Source organism: Lagenorhynchus albirostris, chromosome 18, assembly GCF_949774975.1.
Source record: "Lagenorhynchus albirostris chromosome 18, mLagAlb1.1, whole genome shotgun sequence".
NCBI classification, from domain to species: Eukaryota; Metazoa; Chordata; class Mammalia; order Artiodactyla; family Delphinidae; genus Lagenorhynchus; species Lagenorhynchus albirostris.
Window position 1 is genome coordinate 11,999,750 of NC_083112.1, and position 11,009 is coordinate 12,010,758.

Sequence of the window (11,009 nt, forward strand, 5' to 3'; positions counted from 1 at the left end):
TAAACTACGGACTTGGGGTGATAAATGACGTGTCGGTGCCAGCTCACTGACTGTAACAAGCGTCCCCCTCTGGTGACAGTGGGAGACGGTGTTCACGTGTGGGAGCAGGGGGACATGGGAAACCTCTGCATTTTCTGCTCAATTTTTCTGCCAACCTAAAACTGCACTAAAAAAAAGTCTGTTTACAAGTGTGGGGAAGGAGAATGCCTATTCTTCCACACACATCACTAACACCTGAGCAACCCACAGAGAAAAACCAATCAATCAGTTGCTGCTTGGTATGTAAATTACATCTTTTTCCTAATGGTTCAAAGGTTTTAAGTGTTACTCCTTCATTTATCCTCACAACATCTGCATAGCTACAGTGGAATACAAACAGTGTAAAACTGGGTAAAAAGAGGCAATATTGGGAAAATGAGGCCACGTCTCAAGATGAATCACCTGCAGAAATAGGCCTGCAATTCAACTTTCCTTATTGAGCAACACGGCTTTTTTTAAACATATAAAGGCCATTTTGAAAGTAAACAATTAGGAGTGTCATCCATGGTCTACTCTGAAGTGCATGCATGTACATGTGTGTGTATGTAAACATACACGCACAATCAAGCGCGCACACACACACACACACACCACTCATACAGTTATACTCCAGGCCAAGAGCTAGCTTTATCAACATTTTTAAGCCAAATTTAGGCATAATAATAATACAACAGTTAAAGTGACCAGCAGACCGTTATAAATAAAGAAACTCACATACATCATCGTCCGAATTTCTAGTCTGAGATAAGTGAGAATGCACAAACTCACAAAAAAACATTACAAGTCAGATATACTTGTCACAGCACTCGCTAAAAGGATTTAACTTAAAATGCAAACGTCATCATGTTGGAAGGGGAAATGAGAAGCTAATAACATGCACTGACGTTTACATAAAATTAGTATGTAAAGTGGAAGCTATGAACCTAATGATGAATGTGAAGCAACGGTTTGCATTTTATCAGACTAAGCAAAAAACATAATTGACAAAGAGGCAAATCTCAATGAATTCCCAGCTATTTCAACACTCAGTGCAGCTGCATGAGAACTGTCAATGTTATAAATGAAAAAAAAAATCTGTTTAAACTGAAAAAAAATTTTAAATGCAGCCAATGAGTGAACTTACCTACTTTACTGAAGTTACCATTTATTTAATCAGAAAAAGGTATTTTTTTCCAAAAAGGAATTTTTTAACATCAGAATATTCAATCTGCAGTTAACTTCTTATTGATCAAGGAGAAAGGTGTTTGGAGGCAAATGAAAATAGTAAAGTGTTTCTGGGAGCAGTATCTGTCATTCCTGGAATTAAGTCAAGGTTAAAAATATTTGTTTTCAAGAAGAAGCTAATACAATAAGATTTCATTTAAAAGCCACTAAGAATATATATATATATATATATCTTAATCACTTTGCTGTACACCAGAAATTAACACAATATTGTAAATCAACTATACTTCAATTTTAAAAAGCCACTAATACCACCCCACTCAGTATCTTATTAGTGGCAGTTATGAGCTCAAGTGCTGGTACCAGCGGGTTCAAATCTTAACTCTACTATTTCTTGTTGTGCGACTCTGGCAGATCACTTAACCACACTGTGCCTCACTTTTCTCATCTTACTATGAGGATGATAACAGTACCTACCTCCTAGGATCATTGTGAGAATGAAAAATGTTCATACATGCAAGACACATGCTCAATATCTGTGAGCTATCATTATCATCATCACTCAGGACAGTAGTCTCTCTCTCAGGGCAGGTGTTCTTTTGTGCTAAAAAACTGACAAAGAAGATGGTGGCGAGCATGCCAGGATTTTGCTGGTCCCTGGATATAAAGTACTGTCATTTCCCACCTCTCACACCTTCTCCTTGGCGGATGGGAATCATGGGAATATCTCTGCCACTTCTGAGTGAAGATCGATCCTGGGTGAGAAACTGACTGAAGTAGCCCTCCCCCCGCACAGATGTTGCACAAGTGACTCTAGACCAGAGAATGCCAAGCCCAGGATGTCTTAGAAGGTGCTTTGAGATCTTGGCATTTTTTCCCTACAACACCATCAGCCCTCAAAGGGACTGCTTGGTGACTGCTCATACACCTGACTTTGTACTTGATCTTTTCCCAGATCCTCTGGAATATCTCACCAAATTATTTATCCTGTATTTTCCAAGGTCATGAAAAGACAAGGCACAAAAATCAAAGCTGATACACAAATATGCTATGTTCATTCTTCCCCTTTAATTTACTGGAAGTTCCAGCATCTGAGAAGGAAAAAGGCCAAGTCTACAGGCTTCTTGGCAGGGTGATGAGTCATCGAAAAGAGATGTGAATTCCCACAAAATAAACATAACCAAACCCCTCCACACCCTCTCAAGTGCAGTCATACTGTGAGCGGACTGGCATCCCTGCCAAGGGATCAAGGGAAGAGAAATGGGAGAAAGACAGAGAAGCCCTCAGCCTTGAATCACATACAAACTCTGATTCCAAAGGAAGACCAGAGTGCTTGCCTGTGTGCAGTCAGGGCATGGCATTCGTCCAGGATCCAGACAGACTGCAGGGCCTGGGCAAATACATCTGGAGTAAAGATGAACTCGGGGTGAAATCAAGCTCTCCCCACATTCCCAACTTCCTTTCCCGTGTTGCTTTGCACTAATATTTCAGGAGGACCTTGAGACCTCCACTTAGAAAAATCTACTCTCCAAAGAGGATAGGCTACCCTCATTTACATCTCAGCATGAATTTAATCCCGGTTATTTTTCTCCCCAGTTATTTTACTTCAATTATGATTTCTAAGGTGATTAGAGACCTCACGCCCTGTTCAAACAGGGTCAGTCCTGAGACACATATATTCCAGAGGAGGCAACCTACTCTGCTTGCACGAGACACCAGGCCTCATCCGTGGACCCAAATAGTCCTATTTCCACATGAAATGTCTAAAATAGGTAATCACTATTAACCCACGTTAAACTTAACAAAAATAAACTGAGCAGATTAACTCCTCAAACACCACAGAAAGACAAGAATCCTTTTAAGCTTAAAATCAGTCAAACCTTAAAATAATTTTAAAATTGAAATGTGTCATATTGGAAAGAACAGGCAGCAAATCTAACTTTTGGTCCAGCAACAACACTATCTTACCATGTACGCACAGACACATGTCACTTGAATTTTGGGGCCTCAGTCTCCAGTGATTAAAATTAAAAGGTTTGATACCTATCTAAGATTCCTTAAAACTCAAAAATTTCATGATCTATTAGTTATTTTCAGTTCAAGTACTTTCACACATGTGGTAGCAAAAGTTCAATTTGCAGCTAGAAATAAATAAGAACTATGCGATTACAGATATAAAAATGGACTTTTAAAATTAGCACAGCACGGGTGTGAGAAACAATAGAGAGGATGCTGTACAATTAAGACACTTTTTCCCTCAGCCCATTATTACAAGCTACCTGATCCAATACCACTAGGTTTGTTGGGTTTTTTTCTTTTTACACTACTGTACAGACAAGGGAACTCTCCACCATGTGGAACAGTAAGGATCACAGCCACAAGGCTGAATGCTGTCTCTTAGAGATCAAGCAGAAGATGGTGAGAATAATATGGACCTGTGGGAACCGAAGCCATATGCCCTAGGGTCACTTGGGAGGTATCTCCCAGCTCTCACCTTCCAGCAGCTGGTCCAGGCTGGAAATCTTCTTGAGCCCATCGATGGTGTAGATTGTTCTCACCCCCTGGGGCAAATTCACGTTATCCGACAGAGTTCGGGTCAAATCAGCCAGCAGGGCCTCAAAAGATCGGAACCGGTCTGGGGAGATGGCATACACAATCCCTTTGAAGTATCGATCTCCGTTTCGATAGAAACGAACTTTCTTGGCCTTCTTCTCAGAGCTGAGGGTCTGCAGCGTGCGGGTTCGGTAGAAGCTGCAGTGGGCGCTGTGCGTGGGGCTGGGCAGCCCGTTCACCCGCGACCCTCGGCTGTATCTCTGCGCCTTATCCCTTTCATCGAAGTGCTCCAACTCCATGTCTCTGCCGAAGGACATGACGGAGTTAAAGTTGAACCTGGGAGGCACAGAAACACAAACAGCCACACAAATATGTTATTTTTGCACCCTGATTTGAAAGGCTCAGCTTGAGAGCAGCTGATGGAGATATTGCTATAATCGATGATACGTTTAATATGAATTATCAAGTTGGGAGAGAAAAGACAAACAAATAGAAGAGGCAGACCCAGTGGAAACAGCTTATTAATCAACCCCAGTTTTGTCAGAATACGGCTGTACGCATTGACCACCTAGCACGTCAGGTTTTGAACCGCTGTTATTTCCAACAGTCACAACAAACCTTTCAAAGTATTGTTAACCCGATTTACAGATGAAGAAACTGAGGCACAGAAAAATTTCTCCTAAATTTCTCCAAGTAATTCAGTTGAGAAATGCCTGAATCAAGAACTCTGCCCCAGGTTTGCCTGACTTCAAGGGTAGGTAGGAAATGAGCTTTCATTTCACTACAGGGCTAAAGATACAAGATATAGTGGTGGTGGTGAACCAGGAATCAAAAGAGGGCAGGTAGCATTTAAGAGTCAGATTGTAAACATTTTACCTAGTGTATGTACTCTCCATGGCTAGACCAAGAGCAAACAATCTGTAGATTCTACCAACTTAAAAGAGATTTTCCAGCAGATTCACATATTGAATTGAAATTTACTTAAAAAGTGGACTCACCATAACTCATTTACTTATATTTAATGCTTCAGATAAGGTGGATTAAAAAAAAAGAAGAAAAAGGAAGGTGGGGGAGGGAGGAGAAAGGAAAGGAGGCAGGGGCAGAAAAGAAGAAGGAAAAAGAGAAGCAGCACAGCAACAAGAACAAGAAGAAGGAATGGAAGTTACTTCTTTGGGACACTTGGCCTTTCCTTCCACTAAGGCTCTCTCTGTCTGTGGTTGAGAAAATCGAGATTTGAAGATGTTGACCGAGACTTGACCCCGTATGAGCTGCGTAACCTTGAGAAATCTACTTGTTCAACGTCTTTAAGCCTCGATTTCCTGAATCACACATGGAAAAGATAACAGTACCTACCTCATAGTTAACATCAGCTATTAAGTAAGTTAAAACACATAAGGCACTTAGGGTAATGTCTACCCTGTGATAAGTATTAATATTTTTATTAATAAAATCTGCCTTTCTGTTCCTGACTGTCACAAAACGACCTAGTAGGAACAGAATCTCTCCCTCCGGTAAGAGAGGCTCCAGGTGAGCTTCCCCCAGCCCCACCCCCGCCACAGATTTCCAGCTCATGACCTTCTAAAAGGTACACCTGTGCCCCTACGTCCCCATTTGACTTTCCATGGAGCCCTGTCATCAGCTGCTGCCTGTGGGATCAATTCATCCTTGCTCAGGGGTTAGCTGATAAGGGCTTGTGCTGTTGCCCCTCACAGGGGATCCGTGTTTTAAACAGGGCAATCTAGAAAGTGGGAAAACCTCAACATTCAAAGGAAAGAAGTTTCAAGGACAAAGTTTCAGGCATATTGAAATAAGAGTTTAAGGGAAATGGAAAACTGGGGGCAAGAACCTTACAAGTGCCCCCCAAAACCCACCACACAGACGATGTCACCTTTCCGAAGGTCAGTCCAAACCAGCCCAAAGTACTGCCAAGCTTCCCTGACCTTTCCCTCACCCTCAGTCAACTGACCTCTGAGCCATTCAGAATGGCTACAAATTCATGCTCAAAAGCTTCATGCACTGCTAGAGACTGTGCACACCTGAAATGAGTGGAGTGGAAAAAGCTCACATTTATTGAACGTCTATGACGTGCCTGACACTGTTACGTGGCGATCAACTGCTGTGTAACATGCTAAGAGCTCCCTCTAAACCTCCTGCCAGTCCAGTGAGGGAGGGGGTATTATTGTGACTGAGGATGAGTGCAGGATGTATCCAGGGTCCCAAAGACACAACTGAGGGCCTTGGGACTTGAACCCAGATTCACTCCAACTGCCCCTGAAGCTGGCACTCCCTCCTTTCCGACTTGTGCACTCTGTCCTAGAGGCCTAGACCCCCTGGGATTGGCCCATCATCACATGTAAAGTAAGGTGTTTAAAGCCCTCACTCCTCACTAGCTCTGTGACCTTGGGCAGCCACTTAACTGCCAAAGAAGTTGTGTGCACAGAGACCAGGCAGTGGTCTCCAGGCCATCAACGTTTTCACCTGCTCATGATTCTACAGCTGACCCTGCTGGGGGGAGGGAGCAGTGGGCTGGGATTCAATCTGGAGTGATTATTAGTTTTGTGTATTTTTTTTCCTCCAAATATGAAAACCGCCTCATGCCACTCAATAACTTCACTTTTAGTCTAAATTTGCATTTTCCAGTAAAAAATATACCATATATAGGTAGGTATGAAGTGGTTGCATTGATTTTGAAGTTAGATAACTTCAAAACAATTATTAGTTGATATCCAATCCTTCAGAGAGCTATTAATTAACAGAGCCAATATTTTGCTCATGATATCATAACTGCTCCTACTCTTTTTATCTGTTTTTAAAAGGAGTTCTTTTGTCTTCCAAAAGGGATGTGTGTGTTGGGGGGATGATGCTGCCAGTACTCAAAAACCCATGCCACCTCACTAGACTCTTCAAACTTCGTAAAGTATAAAGGTCAGATTGGCTGTTGAAGGTTTTGTTTTATTTCTTATATGCAGTGATCATTCTTCCAACCCTAGGCATTTCCTTCCAAATCCAAATAAACCAAAAGAAAACATGCAGGACATGCAGAAAGGAGGGCACAATTGTGTCACCAGAGTGCAAATCTAATTCCAAGGGGCTCTTGTTGATTCGCAATCTGCAAAGGTCAAATTATTTAGCAATTGTTGGAATTCCCTTGAGGGAACGGGCTTCTAGAACCAACAATTCCACCCCAATTGGGAAAAAAAAAAAAAAAAAGATCAATTTAAAATAGAGAAAAGTTGATTTTATTTGTATATTTCTCCAAACTGGATCATGTGTCCAACCACAGCAGGGCCCACATCTTTTACTTCCCTTCACTGAGTCTGCCCCAGAGTAGGCAACAATGTGGGTGACAAAGAAAAACCACACTCCAAGTGAAATCATTCTCAAGGCTACAGCTACCACTAAATGAATGCCGAAAACCACACCAGACAGCCTCGTGTTCCAGATATTATGTGTGGCTTCAAAATAGGTATTCTTTCCCTTGCTTGGCTGGCTCAGCAATTCCACTGGCTTAGTCATATATTCGAATCAAGAGCTCCTGAAGAAGATTCACTGGGCTTCCACAGGTCCCCACTTTCTGCAAGGAAGCTGGCTAAAGGGCACAGCCACGCGTTCACAGGCCATAGATGGCTAAGGCCCTGGGCACACATGTGTCCTGGGACCGAGAAGGTAACTGCACCACCTAAGCCACAGAGGTCCCAGAGGCTTGGGTGGGGAAGACCCGGCCTGGGTCTTATCAGAGATTTTCCTATAAACACTGCCAGGCCAAGAAATCAGCTTCTTCGACTGCTCTCTATGGGATTTCTCACCATTCTGAAGAAACTGTGTGTTCATCCTTCTCTAGATGAGCACACGAGTTCCTGTTTTGGAGATTACACACACACCAAGAAATAATTTGGCATAAACGCTACCACATCTAAATAGATGCTAGACCTGGAGGTCCCAAGGCACATTTTGCCAGTGGGATTAGGATGTAGGTGGATGGTCAGGCACGCACGAAGAGGCAAACACACCTTCAGTGTGCATGCACCACCCCGGACACAGATACCACAGGATGTGTGCATACCTTTTACACTGTTCCTACATATAACCTCTCTTAAATTCCTTCTGACCCGCATTCATATGACATTTCCTACTTAAAAGGCCGTCCTACTTTCCCGGCGAAAAGAGATATATTTAGGAACATTCATAAAACGTATTCATGGAACACCCTGCCGTGTGGCCGCTGAACGCGTGTGCACCAGAATCTGGACACATTCACAGAGGCGGGGAGAGCAAGCCGGCCTGAATGAAACCTTTCAACCGCTCCATCTCCTGCAAGCACCTCCTGGCCCAATGCAGCAGCGATTCCGAGCAGACCCGGTTTTCAGCAGCGGCCTCTTTTGTGGGGGGCCGTGCGGGGCTGGGCGTGCGTTTCCCCGCTAGGAGGGAAATGCCATTTCCTCTCCGCAGGCTGTTAGCCCTGCAGGTACTAATTTGCACACGGGGCAGCCACGCTGTCCCCAAGGGAACTCGAGGCCCCGCAAACGTGCTTGCAGCACCCACACTGCAGTCAGCCCCCGCGCACGGATCGCCCCGTCCTCAGGCACACACCACCCTCCCGGGCCCACGGGGAAGCACGCACACAATAAGAGGCCCGACCCGACCACTCCTTCTGGGCGCACACTTGGTCCTCACTCCGCGGCCAGTTCTGACAATGACAAACACCTGGCCCAGCTCCTCCGCCCTAGCTCTCCATCTCCACTAACAAGGCGGCCGAGAGAATGGGGGCCCCGCTCGCCCGACTCCCCGTTTTCAGCCCGGTGGCACCAGACAAAAGAGGCAGGTGCCAGCAGCCCCAGGGCCGCCTGCACACACCGCCCCCGGCCGCGGCCGGGCAGCTCCTTTCGAGGAACGGCGGGAAGGGCGGCGGCGGCCGAGGGGGCGCCCGCCTGCCCTCCGCGCCCGCGCTCCCCTGGACCCCGCGGTTGCGGGAGGAGTCGGCGCTGTCGGGCCCCCGGAGGGGCCTCCCGGCCGGCCCGCCCCTCGGCTCCCTTCCCCGGCGAAAGCAAACCACGCACCGGTCTGCGGAGAGACGCCGCCGGGGGTCTTTGTGGCCGCGCTCGGGGCCGCCTCCTGGTGCTGTCTTCGCGGGGCTGGGTGCGGCCTGACCGCGGGGCTGTGGGGCGGCGGCGGGGCCGGGACTGGGCGGCGGCCGCTGCTGGACCGCGGGCGTCTGGGCTGCAGCCGCTAGCGGAGGGACGCGCCTCGGCCGCTACTCATCGAAATGCGGCGCTTCGCACAGCCTCACTCCTGCCTCTCTCCGGAGGAGGGCGGCGGCGGCGGCTGCGGGCGCGCTCCCTGCTCTAGTGGCGCACTCGCTCCCCCGCCCACCCCCGCTCCCTCCGCCTCCTCCGCGTGCGCGCCCGGCGCCCCCGCCCCTCTGGGCAGAGCGCGCCCACCACGGCTGCGCCCCGGGCCTCCTCCTCCCCTCGCCCTCTGCAGCCGCCGCGACCTCAGTGCATCTGGCTGGAGCAAACCCCCTGACCTCCCCAGGCCCCGGGAGTGGTTGTCTGGAGATTGGGGCCGGTCGGTGGTGGACCTGGGGACAGGCAGAGAGAACGTGGACCGGGTCTGAACCAGGAAACGTGCAAGGCAGAGACGTGAGGTGTGGCCGAGCCGTGAGACCCCCTCCCTAAGGGGAAGCAAGGGAAACAGTTCCTCCCCCCCACCCCCCGCCACTGTACACACACTTCGATGTGACCTCATGGTTTGACACCTTTCCCAGAATCATGAAAGCCAACGTGATGGCCCTGTCATCACTTCTCACCCAGGACACATCCATGCAGCACCTCCTGGGAGGACCATCCCCAGACCCTCCCAACCTACCCGCACTAGTGTCACCCTCAGGCCCCCTAATTGGGATGGGCCAGATCTGCTCATAGATCCCGCCCATCATCTCCACTTGACCCCCAGACTTGAGTCACCCTTTGAAACAGTGATCTCTGCTTGGAGCTGAATATATGTCACAACAGGCCCTTGATAACTTAAAGGCCAAGTTTCGCTACTGGACCCCTCGTGCCTGCCAAGGCTGGCGGTCAGCGCTGGAAAGCCCCATGAGCTCACGTAAGCCTCCGCCACACACACACCCCAGGGGGCAGGAATGTTCTCAAAGCTCAGGCTGCTCACAGCTTCCGCCAGTTTTTGCACGGAAGTCCAAGAATCAAGTCGCAGACTTCTGGCGAACCTTAGCCTGGTTCAGTGGGCAGCCTGAATTTTGGTCCAGTTAACCTCCTGACTGTCCCTTGAGACATGTATTTGTCCCAAATACTGTACATACACAAATACACGTGCATCTCTCTCTTCCTGAGCTTACACTTTTCAATACAAAATCAAAATTTTTTCTCTTGTCAGCTGAGCCATTATGTATTTGACTAGTTATTATTAATAACAGCTATTCTGAAGTACTTTAAAAGTATTATGTAAATACTAACTACCCTTTGTTATAAAAGGCAGCTCAAAAGAGATGCATGTTACATATTCAACAAGTGCTGCAATATTTATTTTTGAACTACTGAATAGCCCAGGGATGAGAGTACAGAGAACTCACCAAATTAACTAAATGCAAAGTACTAAGCCTGTTCCTTCAAATTCTAATCAGAATGAGGGCCAAGGGGTAAGTGCAGAGAAAGAGGCCAAGGGTATTTTGAGAAGGGAAATCAAAGCTTCTGTTTATCTTTCCTGTGACAGATGCCAACTGATTTCTGCCAATATGCTAAACCAAGAAATATATTCCATCTCCTTGCCCCTATGGATATTCTGTCAGGGTCATTTCTTAAGCACTTTAAGTAGCTCAACTGTATCTTACCTCTTTCCTAGGTCTTCTCTCTGGGATATGCAGATACTGTCCAAAGAAACACCTTTGAGTTTGATTCTCCCAGCTGCAATGTGCTCTCACTAGAAATAGTTGGGCATCATTAACGCTTTCAGGACACCAAAGGGCAACTGATAACTAGGTGGGCACACTGAATAGTACCCACCAGCCAATATACCATGGTCATATCATTTAGCCAGGACAGGAGGATGGTAACAAATGGCTCCCAGTGACCTGACAGAAGTAACTACAGAAGTGCCTAAATTATTTGCAGGGTAGTCTTTGGCAAATCTAACTGCTATTCAATAATAATTCCTAATTGAAGTGAAATTTAATCAGGAAACTCCTAGTTCAAATAATTTTCAAAAACTGACGTTACTTCCAGTACATCACAAGGATACTG

General features: G+C 46.6%; 1 protein-coding gene across 2 annotated transcripts in view; it reads right to left on the reverse strand.

The window, feature by feature from the left end:
• DCLK1 (doublecortin like kinase 1) overlaps positions 1–8,931 on the reverse strand; it is a 334,035-nt gene extending 325,104 nt beyond the window's left edge. For both annotated transcript variants that reach the window (XM_060129142.1, XM_060129143.1), the window contains exons 1-2: positions 8,814–8,931; positions 3,698–4,092 (exon numbers count right to left, since the gene is read on the reverse strand). In XM_060129142.1, the coding sequence (XP_059985125.1) occupies positions 3,698–4,073 (376 nt within the window). In that variant the 5' untranslated portion in view covers positions 4,074–4,092; positions 8,814–8,931. The remainder of the gene's footprint in view (positions 1–3,697; positions 4,093–8,813) is intronic.
• Positions 8,932–11,009: the final 2,078 nt, after the last annotated feature.